The following is a 21,029-nucleotide window of genomic DNA, read 5'->3' on the forward strand; positions in this document are numbered from 1 at the left end:
GAAACATTTCATCTCACTAGTTAGGCTTCATTCAGTTTCCTCATAAAGAACAGGAGGTTAGATAAGATGGCCTCTAAGTTCTTGCCAATGAATGATCTCTCATTTCAGGAAAAAAGAGACCCAAGTCATGGATTAACCCAATGTAAAGTTTGACATCAGAGTTCATTTCCAGCCTTTGAGGTATCTTCCCCCAAAGTTCATTTATTCTATTTAGGCAGTTTCAAAAAAGCTGCTTGGCATGGTAGATGAAAAAGGCTGAACAAAGTCCTTGCATTTTCAGTTCAGATAAAACCCAGGAAATCTGGGGATGTCAAAAGAAATTTTGCCTGTGGCCAGTCTCTGGAGAGTTGTAGTCTTTTTCTCAGATCAACTAGTCTTGCATAAGTTGACAAGCTTCAGATGTGGCTCCAAATGGAACCTTGTGAGATTGTCCTCAGCCTTGATCCTGACCCAAAGTCATCACAAATCTTCTGGATTGGCCAGACTCAGAGCTTCATGGCTCCACTGAGCTCCAAGGCTGCTTCAGTCACCTCTGGCTCAGCACATGCCAGATCCTCTGTGGCTATGGAATAAATGGAAAAAGGAAACTGCATTTAATTTACTCAGCTGTCAAGAACTTTACTATTGAAACCAATAACATTTTAGCCAGTCTATTTTATACTGACTAAGTGGAACTCAGAGCAAAGGAGCACATAAAGAAAAATATGATATATACATCAGTCAAAAAAGCACTTATATAAGTGTGTCAGGAACAGTGCTGAGTGCTCAGGACACAAAGACTTAAAAAAAAATCCTGTTCCGAAACACTGTGCCAGGTTGTCTATAGGATGGAATGATGGACTCTACCATTTAGGTTCAAATTCCACCTCTGATACTACCTCTAGAGGTCACTTAATCTTTTTTTTTTTTTGAGGGGCAATGAGGGTTAAGCGACTTGCCCAGGGTCACACAGCTAGGAGGTCACTTAAACTTTATGTGCCTCAGGCAATTCTCTGGGGCCTCAATTAAGTAAGTCAGTTGAGCTCCCTCTATTTTGGTAAAGCGAGTTCCCACACTGATAAAACTGAAATATTCCTTCAAACCTGTATGTATTTATATATACATAAATGCACAAATGTACTGTTCCTATTTAGAAATGAATCAGTACTCGTGTATATGTGTGTGTGTATGTGTTATGTGTGCACATGTGTGTACTATAATCTTGGGGAGAGGAGCCACAATGATAAGAAGAACATTCTACAGGGGGCAGCTAGGTGGCACAGTGGATAAAGCACAGGGCCAGTATTCAGGAGGACCTGAGTTCAAATCTGACCTCAGACACTTGACTCTTACTAGCTGTGTGACTCTGGGCAAGTCACTTAACCCTCATTGCCCTGCAAAAAAAAGGAAAGAAAAAAATGAGGAAAAGAAGAACATTCTACAGCAACATCTACTCCAGTGTTTTCTTTCTATCTACCTGCTACCCTACAGTAGAGAACTGAGCTATTTTCCTGGGTTACAACATACTTTGGGTGGGGAAATATTGGTTTATAACCCCCGGAGCTGTAATTAGAGACAAAACAGAACTGAGAATCTGGTGCAACTATGCCCATCAGGAACCAGGTTTTAGATCAGCCAATGGGGAGCAAGAGCAGATGTAATGACGTGCTGGGTACAGAAGATATTGAATGTCTTTCACTTCCACTGCTCCCAAGTAGAATTCATTAACTGTGGAAAGGGTTTCTGGTGATCTGCTCCACTTTTTATTTCATTATTTTTTGGAGGCAATTGGGGTTAAGTGACTTGCCCAGGGTCACATTAACACTTTTAAGGTTTTGGGGTTTTTTCTTTTTCGGGGCAATGAGGGTTAAGTGACTTGCCCAAGGTCACACAGCTAGTGTCAAGTGTCTGAGGCCAGATTTGAACTCAGGACCTCCTGAATCCAGGGCTGGTGCTTCATCCACTGTGCCACCTAGTTGCCCCTGATCTGCTCCACTTCTAAGGCTCCTTAGATTTCCTTCTATCTGCAAAAGTATGAAAGAAGGAAACATTTATTAAGTACCTTCTATGTGCTAGGTGCTTTACAAATATTATCTCATTTGATTCTCACAACAACCTTGGGAGGTAAGTATTATTTCCCCATTTTACAGTTTAAGAAATTAAGGCAGACAGCAGTAAAGTGACTTGCTTAGGTCCACACTGCTGGTCAGTGTATGAGGTTAGATTTGAACTCAGTTCTTCCTGACTGCAGGTCTAGCACTCTATCTTTTGGGCTACCTGGCTGGGAACTGACTCTAAGCTAAGCTACTGATAAAAGGAAATATTTTGTCAGCTATTTTACCAGTACTTTATAAGGATTGTTCACAAAACAAACATCTAGGTAGTACAGTGTTGGACCCAGAGTCAGGAAGACTCATCTTCCTCAGTTCAAATCTGCCTTCTGAACATTGATCAGCTGGTGACCCTGGGCAAGTCACTTAACCCTGTTTGACTCAGTTTCCTCATCTGTAAAATGATCTAGCGAAGGAAATGGCAAAGGACTCTAGTATGTTTATGAGAAAACCCCAAACAGAGTCACAAAGAGTTGGACTGAACAACAAGTTCACAAAGCAACTCAAAATGCTTCTGTTTGTGTAAAGACTGCTATCCCAGGACATTTTCTAAGAGGTCAGTCTGCCCAGTATGGGTCAAAAGCAAACATTGGTCCAGGCTAACTGGGGTGTCTATCCCCTTTGTTTTTGTAGAAGGTTAGGGAGAAGAAAGGAAGAAGAAGCAGTCTGCAAGTATGGTAACTGAAGAGGGAGGTGGCCCGCTAGGGGCATATACTACCTGCCTTAATTCTGATCTAGAAAACACCATCAGGTCATTGTGGAAGGACACAAAGGGTGGGTCAGTTTCTTATTTACTTCTGAACCAGCCCATTCTTCTCCCACCTAAATATTCCTAAGGCACTGGAAAGTTCTGCTTCTCTGAAGGGATGCAGAAATGCTGGGGTAGAATTAGACCCATGTATAGTTGTGGTGTGTTGTGTTCTTTCCTTTGTTGCTTATGTTGTCAGGGGAGAAGGAGCCTCAGGTTCAGAGGTGAGCCCTGTAGTCCCAGCCTTGGGATTGGGTAGAAAGGAAAGGTGTCCTTGCTGTTGGATCATGAGTATCATCTTCCTGGGCCTTTAACATGGACTGCCTTTCAGACTCTTACTTTAAGCACAGTTTTATCTAGCCAAGAAGAATCTGGAACCTTTTTTAAGGGTGACAAGTGATAACTCAGGAGAGTGCATGTAGGGGTGTAGCTAGTTATTTTCCTTGTGTCTTTCCAGTCTCCTCATAGTGTCTTCACTTTGCTGGGTGGGGGTGGGGTGCGGGGTGTCTGAGGGTAAGGGTGCTCAGAGGTCTTTTCATGGTACTTAACTGATGACAGCTGGGATGGCTAAGAGTGAATGGGGGGGGGTGGAGAAAGCTCATTCTCAGGGTAGCAGAGGCTAGGATTAGGGTCAGACAGTCTTTTCCAAGGACATTCTTCCAGGGCCAGAGTGTGGCCTTTGGGCTTTGGGTCTGTTTCAGCTTTCCAAATGAAATCCCTAGTCATTCACTTAAGGACAGAGAAAACTTCTTTCCCCTCAGTATCTTTAACAAGGCACAACATCAAAGTGAAATCTGGATGGTAGAATTTCAAGAGAATGGAACAGTTGAACTTAGTCTGGTTTCAGCTCTTGTCTTAGTTCTTGTCGCCACCGCTTTATCTTTCTGCTTCCCCGTGCATGCTGGGGCAATCCCACATTACCTTTGAGCAGCATAGATAGCTGCTGGAGCAAGGTTGTTCATCCCCCATTCCCTGCTCCTGGGTACCATCCTTACAATGAATACAACATCCTTTTAACTTTGTAAAGTCTCCTAATTAGCTGGATCTGAGACAGTAGCCTTAATACCCCCTCCCCAGAGCCATTTGTTAGACTCTCATTTGTAATTTCCCCCTGTTAACAAAAAGCTCTTTAATCTCAGAGCTGGTAATTAAGAGGCGTGTTGATATTATGGCTAATCGTTTGCATAATGTTCTTTCAGATGTGATTTTGAAGACACTGCTCAGTATCGGGCTTCTGCTATGAATGTGAAAGGAGAGCTCTCAGCTTACGCTTCCATCGTGGTAAAGAGTAGGTTTGCTAGATTTTCTACATTTCAGTTGTATATACCTATACCTATACCTATACCTATACCTATACCTATACCTATACCTATACCTATACCTATACCTATACCTATACCTATACCTATACCTATACCTATACCTATACCTATACCTATACCTATACCTATACCTATACCTATACCTATACCTATACCTATACCTATACCTATACCTATACCTATACCTATACCTATACCTATACCTATACCTATACCTAACCTATACCTATACCTATACCTAACCTATACCTATACCTATACCTATACCTATACCTATACCTATACCTATACCTATACCTATACCTATACCTATACCTATACCTATACCTATACCTATACCTATACCTATACCTATACCTATACCTATACCTATACCTATACCTAACCTATACCTATACCTATACCTAACCTATACCTATACCTATACCTATACCTATACCTATACCTATACCTATACCTAACCTATACCTATACCTATACCTATACCTATACCTAACCTATACCTATACCTATACCTATACCTATACCTATACCTATACCTATACCTATACCTATACCTATACCTATACCTATACCTATACCTATACCTATACCTATACCTATACCTATACCTATACCTATACCTATACCTATACCTATACCTATACCTATACCTAACCTATACCTATACCTATACCTATACCTATACCTATACCTATACCTATACCTATACCTATACCTATACCTAACCTATACCTATACCTATACCTATACCTATACCTACACTTATGCTTATACCTATACATATGCATATACTTATACATGTGCATATACACACACTTACACATGCACACATAACATACATGCGATACACACAACACATGCATAACCTATGTACACACACTTAACATACACACCCATGCCCATAACACATACCACATACACATATACATATACACATCTGTGTGTATACACATGTATAAATATATGTGTATCTATATGCATACATGTATGTGTGTCTATATGCATTGCATTTTTTCCCTGGTGATAAAATCAAAGTGGATGGTGCTAGTAAAAGCATATCATCCAGATTAATTCTTTCCTCTAATCTCCTCTAGGATACAAAGGAGAGTATGATGAGACTCGTTTCCATGCTGGAACTTCCACCATGCCCCTCAGCTGTAAGTTTGCTAAATTTCTCCTTCATTTAGAATTCATACAAAATCCCCCAAGAAAATGGGTAGCTCAGAGTTTTCAGAAAGTATGTGATCACTAAATCACACATTAAATATGCACTCTTGGCAATATTGTCATCGTGTGTCTGTGGCTGGTTTATTTTTTCGAGATTCTGTTGGTTGGTTTTTTGCTTTCTCCAAGTGCAGCAGAATTCCATTATAATTCTGGTGGTATAGGAGGGCAAAAAGAACATCCCCTTCATAGCTTTGCTGCTTTACAGTGAGTATGATGGAAGGCCATGGCAGCCAATACCTGTCATCAATGTGATGGCTTCTGAGCGTGATAGTTGTGAGCTGCAGTAGGGCTGTGCCAATTGGGTGTCCACACTAAGCGTGACATGAATATGAGGAGCTTCCCAGGAGCCAAGAGCTACCAGGCTCCCTAAGGAGGGGTGAAGTCCTGAGTAGTCATTGTACTTCCAGCCTGAGGGGTAGGTAGGGAAGAGAGAGACAGAGAAAGACACAGACAGTCAGAGACAGAGATATAGACAGAAACAGAGACAGACATGTGCTTTATTGTTTGTTTGTTTTGGTAGGACAATGAGGGTTAGGTGACTTGTCCAGAGTCACACACCTAGTGTCAAGTGTCTGAGGCCGGATTTGAACTCAGGTACTCCTGACTACAGAGCTGGAGCTCTATCCACTGTGCCACCTAGCAGCCCCCAACAGAGACAGACATATGAGAGAGAGATGAGAGGCATAGACAGACACAGAAAGAGACAGAGAGATAGTCAGAGACAGAGATAGAGACAGAGAAAGAGACAGACATGTGTGCATGTTTCCAGTCAGGGGGAAAATGAGGATTCAGCCTATAGTATATCAGAATCCATGGCATACCATGACTCTTTATTAAAGGATTTTCCTGTAGTTGGACATATATAGAGAGAAACTGGATGTGTGATTTCATTGGTACAGGAACTCCCAGATGAGAAAACTACTTCTATCAGTGAAGATCAACATCTTCTTGGTGACATATACTTTTGGAGGGTTGCCCAGGGCATTGAGAAGTTAAGTCACTTGCCTGGGGTCACTTAGCCAGAACATGTCAAAAGTGACTTGAAGGCCAGCTCACTAGCCACTGGGCCATGCTTCCCCCTGAACAAATGTTTGATGGATTATTTTGTTTTAATGTTAAAGGATGGCTTCTGAGGTACCCTCTGGCCCCACATCTATGATCCTCTGATTTTGGGATGTTGGTGTCCAGTGAGCCTTTGAAATTTGCTTCCCCTCCAAACAAGTAATTCTATCAGTCTTATCAGAAGCTGACCTAACTCCTTCATTCCTCTCCTATTAAAATTTTTGATGCCATTTAGAAAAGATAAAATAAATGACTGAGGGTTTTTTTGTTGTTTTTGTTGTTATTTTGGCTCAGTTGGCGTCACCCCATATGGCTTTGCTTCCAAGTTTGAGATCCACTTTGATGATAAGTTTGATGTATCATTTGGAAGAGAGGGCGAAACAATGAGTCTGGGCTGCCGTGTTGTTATTAGCCCTGAAATTAAACATTTCCAGCCAGAAGTTCAGTGGTTCAGAAATGGTGAGTATCAATCCTGACATCTCTCTTTGATGCTTCTTCATAAGCACTGCTAGTGGCCCCACAGCACGAGAGCAGCCCCAGAAAAAAAGGCGGAGCTTGAAATAAGGAATGGACATGGGGGCTAGCATGCCCTGAACATTTGCTACAAACCTAACCCAATTTGGCTCTAAGTCCAAACTCATGGACTATGTAGGGCTGACAGGTTTGATAAGGGAGTGATGGAGTTAAGGAATTACTCCTGCCTCCTTTCATCCTACCACTTATCATCCAGGTTTGTTTTTTCAGAAATCTTTTTAAATCAACTTCATCTGTAAAAAAGAAAGACATTTATTAGTTGATTTCTTTAAGTTGTCAACAAAGTATTTTCTATTAATATCAAACAAGATTCCTTGATAGGTATTCTTGTGAGGCATCGGAGGTGTCCAAACCTGTGATTTCATCAGAATATGGGACCCCTGGTATGAAAACTTCTCCCTTATAGAAATCACTGACTTGCCATGGTCACACAGCTAGTATGTATGAAAGGCAGGACTCCAATCAAGTTCTTCTACCTCTAAGGCCACTTCTGGAGCCAATAAACTGTGTTATCTCTCTCCTTGATTAAAAACTGCTTCAGAAATAACTTTGTTCAGTGATCATAAGTGTGCAGAGAGCTGGGCCTAGTGTGCCTTTGACACTTCAATGAAATAAGCTTAGAATTAGGGTTATGTTGTACCCCTAAGGAGAAGGAAAGGGCCAATGGTAAACTCACCCCAGGGTCACGGTTACAGCAATTGTCACTTTCCAGTTTTCCCTTTTTATTCAGCAAAGGTCCCACCTCTGATGTATGTCAGTGATCTTCCTGATTTGCTGGAGAATAGAGGACAAGATGAGCGATGGAAAAACAAAGTGCTATTTGTTATTCCTCCTTCTAGACTATACTTGGAAGTCTTTGATCATTGGAATTGGTTGAAGGGACCAAGAAGGGGGAAAAGGAAAGGGAAAGAGGGTTTTACTCACCCTGTAGCTAATTCATTGGTCCTGCTCTCACAGAGTTAGGGACATGCTCTCAAAACCTTAGCTGGACTGTGAAAATTTTTCCCAGAATCTAGAGAATTATCTCTTATACAAGTGGCCAAAAGTTCTTTTTTTGGGGGGGGGGGAGTTTAGTGAGGCAATTGGGGTCAAGTGACCTGCCTAGGGTCACACAGCTAGCGTCAAGTGTCTGAGGCCGAATTTGAACTCAGGTACTCCTGACTCCAGGGCCGGTGCTCTATCCACTGCGCCACCTAGCTGCCCCGCCAAAAGTTCTTAATAGGCCTCATGATAAAATAAAAATGAAGCATGACAGTAAGTTTTTCCATGACCTAAATTTTTGATTTAACTAATTCTCCAGAAGCAGATGCCAGATTCTAATGTATGCTATAGGTACAGTAAAAAGATTTACTTTGTGTTTCTTTGTTTAGTACTTCTCGAGGATCTTACATTTATGAAACGAAATATCTTGCATCCATGAGATAGGCCAGCAAGCAATCATGAATGAAGATATGCATATACATACATCTATATCTATATCTATATCTATATCTATATCTATATCTATATCTATATCTATATATCTATATCTATATCTATATCTATATCTATATCTATATCTATATCTATATCTATATCTATGTCTATATCATCTAAATCTATATATGTACCCGTACTTCTTTCTCTCAGCAAGTAAAATCAATTCATTTATATTTACAAAGGAAGGCTGGGCACTTGCTGGTACAAGAATCCTAAAAAGTAAACATATTTATATAAACATGGGTTATATTAACTATCTCAGACTTTACAAAATAAATTGCAAAAGTTATGGTTTAGCCAGCCCTGCCACAAGAGGTGGCAGATCTATTGAGGTGCTGACACAGCCAAATTGGTCTGGTCTAGATTTCCCTAATCTAACTCTGATATATTATGGATTGTTGAATATCAACATTTTTATAATGTATATCCATAATCTGGAGGAGTTTGGTAAATCATCAAGTAATAAATGGAAAGTAATGAGTAAAAAGGATATATGTTTTCTTTTTATAATTTAATTTGATTTGACATAGTACTTTGCCTTGAGGATTTTTCCTATTTTGTACATCATTTTAAGAAACTGATTTTTTAAGAATCTGATTTTATGGAGCATTAAAATGAGGAATATATTAATTAATTAGCATGAAGATAGACTAAGAAAAGATTCCAGACTGTTTCTGTTTTATTCACATTTACCAGGGGTCTTAGTCATTGTATCTGAATCATCTCTGTATTCTGCATGCAATAGACATATGACAATACAAGATGGCTGTAAGGGCAGCAAAAATATAAAGTTGTTTTTCCTTCAGCTTACTTTATATCTTGGGCCATAAGAAAAACAGAAAAAAAAAATCCTTCAAGTGTTTTCTTCTAACTGTGCCTTTTCAGAGGCGTCAAATTTGCAGTTAGTGTACCACAAACAACCAGTAAAACTCTCTAGTATGACCTGAACCAGATTAAAATGTAATTGGAAAATGTTAAACAAATAAATAAAAACACAATACCATATCACTATTGGTAATCAGTAATTTTCTAAGTCACAATCTGAGGCTTTGAGGGATCTTTTCTATTTGAGTTTGCTACCACTGTTTAAATAATCACCTAATGCCATAGTATTTCTGTCCTAGAAGAAAGTAAGGATTTAATTTTTCTTTATCATTTTATGACACATTCTTCAAAGTCTAAAAAATTATGCAAAAATATTGTTATCAAAGCAGGTGATTTAATTCAAACTTCAAGATTAATGTCTAAAACAGACATCACAAATCTTAGGTCATATATAAATACATGAGGATGTATCTCTACTAGTCAGTGAAAGGACCTAATGGAAAATCCCTACCTACTTATGTTGGCCTTCTCTACTTTCAGTTTAGACAGGGAAAAGATTATTGGCTTTCAGGAAAATGTCCTCCCTACCCAGTTCAATTTGCATGTAGGTGAGAGCAGACCTGAGAGAATCCCATGGATACTCTGAGCCAATCAGAAGATTCAGGAATCAAGGTAACAATGGGAAATAGTAGATCTGAAGAAAATAGTGCTGGCCCATTTTCTTTAACTTTAAAGTACGAAAATCTTTTACCTCTGGAGATTTCTGTGAAATTCTCAGAAACTTATTCTGGCTGGGAAGAAGGATATCAAAGACTCATTCAATTAATCAATTAAGTACCATTTATTGAGCATTATAAACGAAGCTACTGTCATTGACTATGTAATGCTGACTAGCCTGGCCCCCACTGCCTAAAGACCAAATGTATTAGATTTTACCATTCTCACTGCCAGGGTTCTCTAGGATCTTTAAGGGGCCTGGGGATCCTAAGCTCTCTGTCATTGGTTCCAGATCCCACAGATGATGTTCCTAAGCATGGGAGGCAGTCTCCTGCACCAGAGTTCCATTTAACTGTCAAATTAGCTTTCACACAGAAATATTAACTTCAAAAAGTGTAATCACAAATATACACATTCTCCCCAACACATGGGAGGCATAACCCCCTCTCCTTCCTTACACCTCAATCTCTGAAAAGAAGAGGATTTGCTTCACAGCTTAGCTTGCCTCCTATAGAGCACAATCCCAGTTCCAAGTCCAAAATCCTCTCAAGCTCAAATACCAGGCATTCTGGCTCCTCAGGGTTTCTATGCCAGGATGACTGACTGTACCACCTTATCTATGATACTGATACCAGTATCACCCTGGATCCCATGAGGATCCCCTCTAGCATCTAAAACTGAGGAGGACAAAAAACACAGAACAGAAACACCCTCCGGACCCATTTCTCGGCATCTGGGGTGAAAGAGAGGGAGCTGGGGAAGAATGGTCCTTCTCCTTTCACCAGTTCAGTTCATGGGGTCTTTGCTGTGGGGGAACTAGCACCTCCTTCTGAGCACAGCAGATAAGAGTGACCAAAAAAAAATGCAGCATAAAGAAGATGATGGAAATGACAAGAACACAGCCAAAAAGAGTGAATGGGTCAGTCTTGCCAGTTTTAAAGATGTAGGCGGCCAATGGGAAGAGGCTCCCCTATTCATGGGTAGGGGACATAGTGGGCTCCATATTGGGCACACTGGGCATGCTCGAAAGCCCCTCAAGGGCATATCTGCTTTAGAACTGGGAATTCACAAAGAAGCCTGGATCACAAACATTAAAGCTGGAAGGGACCTTAGGGAATTGTCCCTTCATTTTATAGTTGAAGAAATTGAGGTCTGGAGAGATAAGATGACTTACCTGAGGACACATAGCTTGAAAGGTGTAAAACCAGGACTGGAACCCAGTTTTCTGCTCTTTCCCCTATACCACTGTTGTAGAATGATCAAAACCTTCAGAAAATTCTTTAAAATTTTATAATATTTTTATTGATATAACATATTTTCTCACCCCTTCCCTACTTAGTAGACCATTCCTTATAATAAAGATTAAAAAAGAATTGGGGGAGGAGCAGCTAGGTGTTACAGTGGATAGAGCACCAGCCCTGGGGTCAGGAGGACCTGAGTTCAAATCTGATCTCAGACACTTGACACTTACTAGCTGTGTGACCCTGAGCAAGTCACTTAACCCCCATTGCCCCCCCCACACAAAACTTAAAAAAAATAAAATGAGACACAAAAAAGAATGGGGGAAAAAGGAGTTCAGCAGTCAGTCAACAAGCATTTATTAAATGCTTTACTTTGTGTTAAATGCTGAGAAAGAAAAACAGTTTCCTGCCCTCAATTTAAGGTTAGCATCCTTAAATTGGAGGTTCTGGGAGGAAGCAGACAATCAGAAGGTAAGGCTTCAGAGTCAGAGGGTACTTCTAGGGTGAGAAGCATTCCAGGGCTAGAGTGAGCTTCCAGGGGAAGGAGGTTTCTATGGCATAGTAGAGTCCCAGGGAAATGAATCAGCAATGCATCGACCAGGTCTGATAGTACATGCAATATTCCACATTCTAGGGAATTCTTGTAGAAGCCTAAGAGTGTATGACCACAAAGAAATCAGCTTCTCTGTTGCATTTTTGTTTTCCAGGGACACTTGTTTCTCCATCAAAATGGGTTCAAACACAATGGAGTGGGGATCGAGCAACACTGACTTTTTCCCATCTCAATAAAGAAGATGAAGGACTCTACACCCTCCGTGTGCGGATGGGAGAATATTATGAGCAATACAGTGCATATGTCTTTGTTCGAGGTAAGAGATGATAGTGTTCATGCTACTGATGTCAGTGAGATTTGCCTATGCTCAAAGCTACAGTAGAATTCTGGTGATGGTCTATTTTCAGGACCAATACTACCAGGACGTGTGGACGTGGGAAAGATGGCAAAGCCACAAATACAGTTACTTGACACACTATCACCTACAGAAAGCCCCTGAGTGACTCCCCAAGAGCAGATTCTTAATGGCTTTTATCATGGCCTTCCTCATGGACCAAATTATAGTAGTTATAGTACTGGTTCAGCTCTCTATAGGCTCAGTGGAAATATAATGAGTTCGAAGGAGAAAAAATTCTTAATTTGTAAATGCTACAACAAATTCTTCCATTCTGAGCCAGAATTAACAACAGCTGAGGCTTTGCCCCTGGTGCCAACATATGGGAGGCATGATTAGATTTCACTCTCCCCTCCCAGTAGAGCCACATTTTTGCCCTTCTTTCCTCCCCGTTACCAGATCAGTCGCCACCCAACAGTGTTTCATGTCCTTCCTGTTATTCTCCTGGGTCCTATCTATCTACTGGGGTTAACTGCTCCTCATATGTGCCTTGTCTGAGGCCCCAGTTCATAGAGGTGGGACGTCTGGGATCAGCAGAGGATCAACAAGGGGAAAGAAGGCAAAATGATTGATGAAAATGATTAAAGGGGAAAGTGATAAATGTTGCAAGGGATGTGGAAAAATTGGAACACATTCGTTTTTGGTGGAATTGTGAACTAATCCAACCATTTTGGAGAGCAATCTGGAATTATGCCCAAAGTTATTAAACTGCCTATACCCTTTAACCCAGCAATATATACTAGGTCTATTTCCAGAGATGATTAGGGGAAAAAGGAAAAGAATCTATATGTTCTAAAACATTTATAGCAGTTCTTTTTGTGGTGGCAAAGAATTGGAAATTGCAGGGATGCCCATCAATTTGGGAATGGCTGAACAAGTTGTGGTGTATGGTTTCGATGGAACACTACTGTGCTATAAAAAATTATGAGCTTGGTGATTTTAGAAAAACAAGGAAAGACTTGACAAAATAATGAACAGCAAAATGAACAGAATGAAAAGAATACTGTATAGAGTAACAGCAATATTATTTTAATAACAACTTTGAGTGAATAAGTTGTTTTGACTTATAAATACCCAAATTAACTATAAAGGTCATATGAAGAAAGATGCTATCAGCATCCAGAAAAAGAACTGATAAATAGAAGTATGTATAGAATAATTTTACATACATACATTTATATATTCCTATTTGTGTCTAATGGTAGCCTTCTCTTGGGGGAGCAGGGAAGGAAAAAAAGAAAAAATTTACATGATAACTTTATTGTGTATCTATATATGAATATGTATAAGGAATAGCAAGTTGTACATTATAGATTTGCTGTTTCATGTATAATTGTCTTTTTTATTATACTATGTTATGGAAATGCTCGTGTTATTCCATAAATTAATTTTTTTTTAAAGAATTGGGGTGAAAAAAGGCAAGGACACATGACAGTGCTACTTTCGTTCTTTCCACATAGTAAATTTAGGATCATCTAGGGAAGGCAGTAGGTTCTGATAGGTACCACCTTAGCCCCAAAAGAAACTCAACCTGTGGGGACCAATTTTTAATTGGGGAGTGCTAGCTAAGCAGTTGGGGCAAGGAAGGAGACCGGCAGCCTCCCTCAAAACAGAACAAGATTTATTTTAACAAGAATGAACTTTAAAAAAAGCACACAAACAGGATCAGTAGGATCAAGGGAAAGGAAATAAAATGGGATCAGGGAAATTATAATAACTGAAAAAATACCACCACCCAGGAAACAGCTGAAAATACGCAGCAGAACGCCTGTCGCTTTTCCAGCTTCCACCTAGAATGCCCAATTCTCCTCCCCCAAACCTAGAAAACACCCCACACAGCCCCAGCCAATGGGATGGCCGCTCTGACAGTCACATGACTGCCCTCACTAGGCTTCCAATCATTATAATTTTGCCAGGCCCATGTAGGCATCAGCGAGTGGTGATGACGTGAGGTGCCAGAGCCCTGGCAACGGCTACAACCAGTGGGTGGAGCACCGTGCGGTTTGCGGAGCCCCAGGCCAGTGCATAAAAACTTCAAATAACAATTAATTCTTTACAACCCTAACCCTCTCCAGTACTTAGCCTCCACTTTCTTCCCTTTCCATGGTGTCCTCTTAAAATTCTCTATTATTGAGATTTCATTGATCCTAGATCTCTACCTCTCACATTCCTTCCATCTTCTGGGGGTTCCTGAAACCTAGCTTTCTTCTGAAGACACTATATCTCCGAGATTAACTATTTCTGTCCCTAACACATAGAGTTAGAAGAAGCATTTGGTATCCTCCTGGCTCCAGAATGTGACTTTCAGACTGTCCTTTCCCACCACCATTGAGTAATCTTAAAGATTACTTCCAGATCCTTTTTTTTTTTTTAAGTGAGGCAATTGGGGTTAAGTGACTTGCCCAGGGTCACACAGCTAGTAAGTGTTAAGTGTCTGAGGCCAGATTTGAACTCAGGTACTCCTGACTCCAGGGTCGGTGCTCTATCCACTGTGCCACCTAGCTGCCCCCTTCCAGATCCTTATTGCTGACATCTCTCTCTGGACCTCCAATTTATTCCTCCTCCTTCCAAAAAAGCTCAGAACTTTGATCATAGTTCTACCCCTTGTAATGCTCTGACTTTCCAGTTCCTTGACTTGTTCAACTTCCATGACCTTTGTCTCCAGGCTACCTCAACCAAACACAGAAGTGGTCATGAACTTTGAAACTTCTCAATCCTCATCCTTCTTGACATTTCTAGAGCCTGTGAACGTGTCAGTCACTTTCTTCTCCTGGATATTGTCCCTCTAGGTTTTCATGACCCAGTTTTCCCTTGGTTCACTCCTACCTATTTGGCCATTCTTTCTCAATCTACTTTGCTAGACCTTTATCCTGGGCATACCCACTAACCATGGTTGTTTCCCAAGGATCGCTTCTGGGCTCTATTCTCTTTTCCTTCTATATCTTGCTTGGTGATTTCATCAGCTCCCACCAGTTCAATTATCATGGTTATACAGGTGATTTCCTGATTTAAATAGCTAATCCTACTCTCTCTCTCCTGTCCCACATCTCAAAGTAGATATTTTATAGGCATCTCAAACTCAACATATCAAAACATTGTCTTTTCCTCTCAATCACTGGGTCAAAGATATAGACATTTTAGTCAATTTCTTTGCATAATTCCAAATTGCTTTCCAGAATGGTTGGAACAATTCATAGATCTACCTTGTTGGTAGACTTGTCAAATAGTTCAACAATTCTGTTTTCATCTTTTATATGTATATTTTGGAAATGTAAGTTGTTCAGTGAGTTCCTTATGGGCACATCCATGTTATTATATTTTGACAACTCCTTTTCAGTCTTTTTTTTTTTTTTAAGTGAGGCAATTGGGGTTAAGTGACTTGCCCAGGGTCACACAGCTAGTAAGTGTTAAGTGTCTGAGGCCGGATTTGAACTCAGGTACTCCTAACTCCAGGGCCGGTGCTCTATCCACTGCGCCACCTAGCTGCCCCTCCTTTTCATTCTTATCAGGATTATTTCTAACACTGGTAGAAATAAAAACACAGTGTACTCTGCATGGCTTACTGGAAAATTCCTCTTGCCTTTTGTAATCGCTGTAACTGAGATTCTCAGTTCTCTGTAATTGCTGTTAGTTTTTGTGGTTGACTCTTTTGGCTAACAGTGGACTAATCCCAAGCAGTCTTTTGCATCCTTTCTCATGACATGATGTTACTTGTTTGCTTGCTTGGCAGCTCAGCATTCTTAATTAGCATATTCTTGCTAAAACCCTATTTCAAAGAGGAACTGTCCTCAGCTGTTGTCTGGAGGGGGCAGGTCTTACATGGAAATCCAAATTCCAGCCACTTCTCACCCCTTCCTTTCTCTTCTTTCCTCTACTTGTTCAGACTTCAGGACTTCTACCACATTCTCTTTCTTTTCCTCACTATTTCCCCGGTTGCTGTATTCCTCTAAAATGCCTGGTTTATGCCAAAGTATCTTCTTCAATTGCAAAAACCTAGCCAACCATCTTCTATCTTGATAGGATGTTTCCAAAAGCATTTTTTTCTTCCTTTGAAAAAAATATTCTAGCCTATTATTTTTCATCAGTACTAAATCTGGCTCAGCTGTTTAAAGCAGCTGAGGCTTATGTTGCTAATTCCAAACACTCTTGTTTTCTTGGATCTGTGACCACACCAAGAATGGCGCCACTTTTCCAAGGTAGGCCAAACTTCACAAGTTACTGACAACTGCCTGGCCTGCACTGTGTGGGAAATAAAAGTAAGGCAGGAATCATGGAAATTTGGACCAAAGCCATAAACATGAGTTTGCAAACCCACAAAAGAGGAAAACTTGGAAGCCGTCATATGCTCATTGGATCCAGAATGATTCTAAAAGGGGTATATTCCTGCATATTTTTGCTAGTTGCTAATATAAGTAACACAAGGCACAAACAACCCAAAGTTTCAACGGTCACGTTAGTTGCAAATTTAGAAAAAAGAATAAGACTTTGATAAAAGTTTTTCTCTGAATAGAATTTATCTTGAAAGCTAATTTACAAAAAACTTTGTATCTAATGAGCTGCATGATATAATCCATCTAAATTATTCACTGCCTGACTTAAATGGGACAGCGTCTTTTGACTACATTTGCTTTTATCTCGTATATTTTTATCACTTACAAAGTAGCTTCTGAGCTACCACGCAGCATCTGCAAATTCCTGTTTGACTACTGCATATGTGTCTAATTGTTTGATATTTGCTTGTTTGAGATTTTACACTAAAATTGTGTTACTCATAGGAAAGTTTCACTGTTTATAGTTTAAACAATTAACATTCATTAGTACTATATGTGTGTGTCAGCAGCAGGAGGTTATGCACACTACTTTCTACTTACTCATTATCCAATTAATTGGACTTTGGAAAAGCCAAAAGACTAAATGCACTTGGGCAATTCAAATTCACATCTGCAATCCCTAAGCATCTTCAATTATTTCTTTTCCCTACCCAAAGTCCTGCCCATCCTTGCTCCATCCAGGGGCAGAGCACACAGCATAGGGTAGCTAAAAGTTCTCTAGGGTTCCAGTTAAGAAGTCTCCCTATGTAGTAGTGCTGTGGGCTGGAGGCCTGTTGACTGACAACAGACTTGGGCCAGGGCAGAAGCCAAGACTTATCTGTAGCAAAGACATGAGCAAAAATAGGTCAGGCAAAAACAAATTCTGAGAGGACCAGAAACAGAAAAGGATGTCTGTATAAAGAAGGGAAGTTAGTTGCAGAGTTGGGCAACAGCAGGCTCCAAGAGGGAAGATGAATATCAAAGTCATGGACCAAAGCAGTAAATAAGCAACACAGGAAACAAGGCAGGTCAAGAAAGGGTTCTGGAGCAGATGCAAAGAACACAGAATAATTTTTTTGTCCATTAACCAGTGAGAAGCTTCTGTGATCTTTAAAGCTAGGACACAAAGCCTGGTCCTTTTTTCCAAATCTTCCCAAATTGGGGTGGGGGTGGGGGAGTGGGACAAGGATGTTGCTGCTAAAAAAAAATGTTGCTGCTAACCCTTACAATCTCCTAAACCACAGGCAGCTTTGTTTGGACCTACAGTGGATGTGGTAAATTAATAAGTCATGACTGTGTCCAAAAAGTCACCTCATGACAAATTGCAATCCGTCCTTTTAATATAGTCGCGCAAAGTCTTCAAATCATTATAATAGGGGCACCTAGGTGGCGCAGTGGATAGAGCACTGGCCCTGGAGTCAGGAGTACCTGAGTTCAAATCCGGCCTCAGACACTTAACACTAGCTGTGTGACCCTGGGCAAGTCACTTAACCCCAATTTCCTCACCAAAAAAAAAATCATTATAATAATAATAAATATCTATTAGGTGCTTACTACATGTCAGGCACTGTGTTAACTGGAGGGGAGAAGGGGATCCAGAGAAAGACAAAAGCAATCCTACCCTCTAGGTGTTTATATTCTAATGCACAACATGCAAACAGTTGTATATAATCAAGGTATACAAGATAAATAATCTCAAAGGTTAAGGCACTAATATTGAGGGCCTTAATGTAAGACTTCTTTCAGAAGGTGGTATTTTATCTGATTACTGAAGGAAGTCAGAGAAGCCAGGAGCAGAGATGAGAAGGTAGAGAATTCCAGACATGGGGGACAGCCTATGAAAATGCCTGGAGATAAAAGCACCAGCCCTGGATTCAGGAGGACTTGATTTCAAACCCAGCCTCAGATACTTGACACCGTGACACTTACTAGCTGTGTGACCCTGGGTGAGTCACTTAACCCTCATTGCCCCGCCAAAAAGAAAGAAAGAAACTCCATCTCCCAACTCCAGGCATTTAAATTTTTTTTTTCGGGGAAATGAGGATTAAATGACTTGCCGAGTAAGTGTCAAGTGTCTGAGACTGAATTTGAACTCAGGTCCTCCTGAATCCAAGGCCAGTACTTTATCCACTGTACCACCCAGCTGCCCCAGGAGATGGAATTTCTTGTGTAGAGAACAGTAAGGAAGCCATTGTCACTATATGTTAGAATAGGTGGAGGAGAGTAATAATTGAGAAGACTAGAAAAGTAGGAAGGGAGATATCTGTTTATGAATGGCTTTAAAAGCCAGGCAATTTGAGAAAGAATTTAAGCAAATATGGTACTCTGCTGAAATCACATTATATTTGGGCAGGGGGTGGGGGGAGGTTTCAAAACCTTGTATTTTATTTAATGTTATAAAGAGATAAATTCTGATATAGGATGAGATTTTAGTGATTGTGAATTATTTTTAAAAGAAACCAGTCTATGTAGGAGTTAACATGCTAGGTGGTGGTGGTAGTAGTGGTGGTAGTAATATTAGACATGAAGTAATGACATAGAACTAAATTTCTTAATTAGCATTTCCTATTGTTACTCAGTTTCTCCCCCTGATATTCTTTTTTTATAGAAAAGCAGGATGTTCTTCTAAAGCATCCTAATCTTTTTCTCTGTTAATCATACCTGTCGGGGGTGAAGCTTGGCCATTCAAAACATAAGGTCATGCTCTTGGAACCACCAGCCACTTGGTGGCAGTATATCAACATTAATGGACTAGTAATAGTCTATGGCACATAGGAAGTCAGCTGGTGGAGAGAGAGCTAGCCTTGTAAACTGAAATAAGTTATTAGTACAGTAGATACAGTGATGGAATTAGAATAAAAAAGACCTGAGTTTGAGTCCTATGTTAGATTCTTACTAGCTGTGTGACCCTGGGCAAATCAATAATCATTCTGAGCCTTAGTTTCTTCAGAGAGATAATAATAACAACTGCCTGATAAAGTTGTCATGAGGAGAAAATGAGATAATATATATAAGCACCACATATTGATAAAAATCATAATTAGTAGGAGTAGTATGAGACATGCTATAGTGAAACAGAATTAGAATCCTTATTTTACATTGTTCCCCCTTACCCAGTTCTTCTACTTGAAATGTTCCTCCTGAACTGTCTTTATTGATGAATTTTAGCCTATATAAACTCTGTGGGTCCTTAACCCAACGACCACCCATCTGACCCTATTGTGAAATTAGTTAGCTCCATAGTGTGAGAGTTTATTTAACAACATTAACCCAGAAACCTGAACTATCTTTACTATCAGTATCAAACATATCGATATCTGTATCTATATCTATATTATATTCATATCTATCATATTTATTAAATCTATATCCATATCTACATCTATATAAATACAGATATAACCATATCTACATCATCTGTATCTATATGTAAATCTGTATCTGAATCTATATCTATGCCTATATCCATATCTATCATATCTATATAATCTATAGTTATATATGGATCTAGATCAATATCTATACCTACATCTATATAAATATAGATATATCTATATCTGTATCTATATTGTTGGTGCCTTTGGCAATTATTGCTGTCATTCTATTCCACAGATCAATTGACTTGTCTTTCTGACTGTGGTAACATTAGGAACTTCAAATTTAACAATCCTTACTCCACCCTCCAACAATCTGAAAATTTCAGGAAAAAAAATAGCTCTCCCTTATAAAGAATGTATACTCCTAATCTATAGTATTAAGAACTATCACATTTGCAGGGAGGTTATTTTCTGGCAGGTTATTTAAATTCCACTGCTACCAGAGCCATCTAACTATAGCCTTAACCCTGAGAAATCTGACTGAGACAAGTTCTGGCTCATTGCCTGAGCAAGAAATATTATAGAAAAGGATATACATTGCATCTTTAATTTAATTGATGTAAAGTATAATTCCCACATGAGGAAATATAATTCCCTTTACAAATATAAATTGGAACCTCCTTTTCAACTCAGAGTATTAGAGTGAAAAAATAGATACTTTGTGTCTCAGATGACAATTTTTATATTTTCCTGGGGAGTAAGTAAGGTTTTCTGAATTGCAAATATTTGAATTATGTTCATTTCTGAATAATTATCTGAAATCCAAAATATGCCATTAGCACCTCAGTATTCCTATAATGAAACTACTCATTCTTGAGCTTAAACAGAAATATTGTCAGCTCCTAATAGAATATTTATCATTTCTTATTCCTGTAACAATTAATGGGCATTTGAGATTAAAAAATGAATTTAAAAGCATTAGCTTGAATAACTGGGTATATATTAGAGTATATAAATGGGTATAATGCCTTTGCCATTGAGATATAAAGGAACAAGTATGTATGTTCGAGACGCTTTACATTAGTACTTGATTATACTGAAGAAAATGATAAATGAGAAAGGGGATTTACCCTAGGAAGGCAGCAAGTACATTGGGCATGGGGAGAGAAGGTGTGTGAGAGTGTGAATGAGTGTAAGAGTGTGTGTA

General features: G+C 39.6%; 1 protein-coding gene across 1 annotated transcript in view; it reads left to right on the top strand.

Annotated features, from left to right (window-relative positions):
* The window catches only part of MYOM1 (myomesin 1), a 188,538-nt gene that overhangs the window by 47,367 nt on the left and 120,142 nt on the right, over window positions 1–21,029 (top strand). Inside the window, 4 exon segments of the mRNA XM_043976239.1 lie at window positions 4,038–4,126; window positions 5,258–5,320; window positions 6,747–6,911; window positions 11,956–12,117. Of these exon segments, the coding sequence (XP_043832174.1) occupies window positions 4,038–4,126; window positions 5,258–5,320; window positions 6,747–6,911; window positions 11,956–12,117 (479 nt within the window).

Source organism: Dromiciops gliroides, chromosome 1 (genome assembly GCF_019393635.1).
Source record: "Dromiciops gliroides isolate mDroGli1 chromosome 1, mDroGli1.pri, whole genome shotgun sequence".
NCBI classification, from domain to species: Eukaryota; Metazoa; Chordata; class Mammalia; order Microbiotheria; family Microbiotheriidae; genus Dromiciops; species Dromiciops gliroides.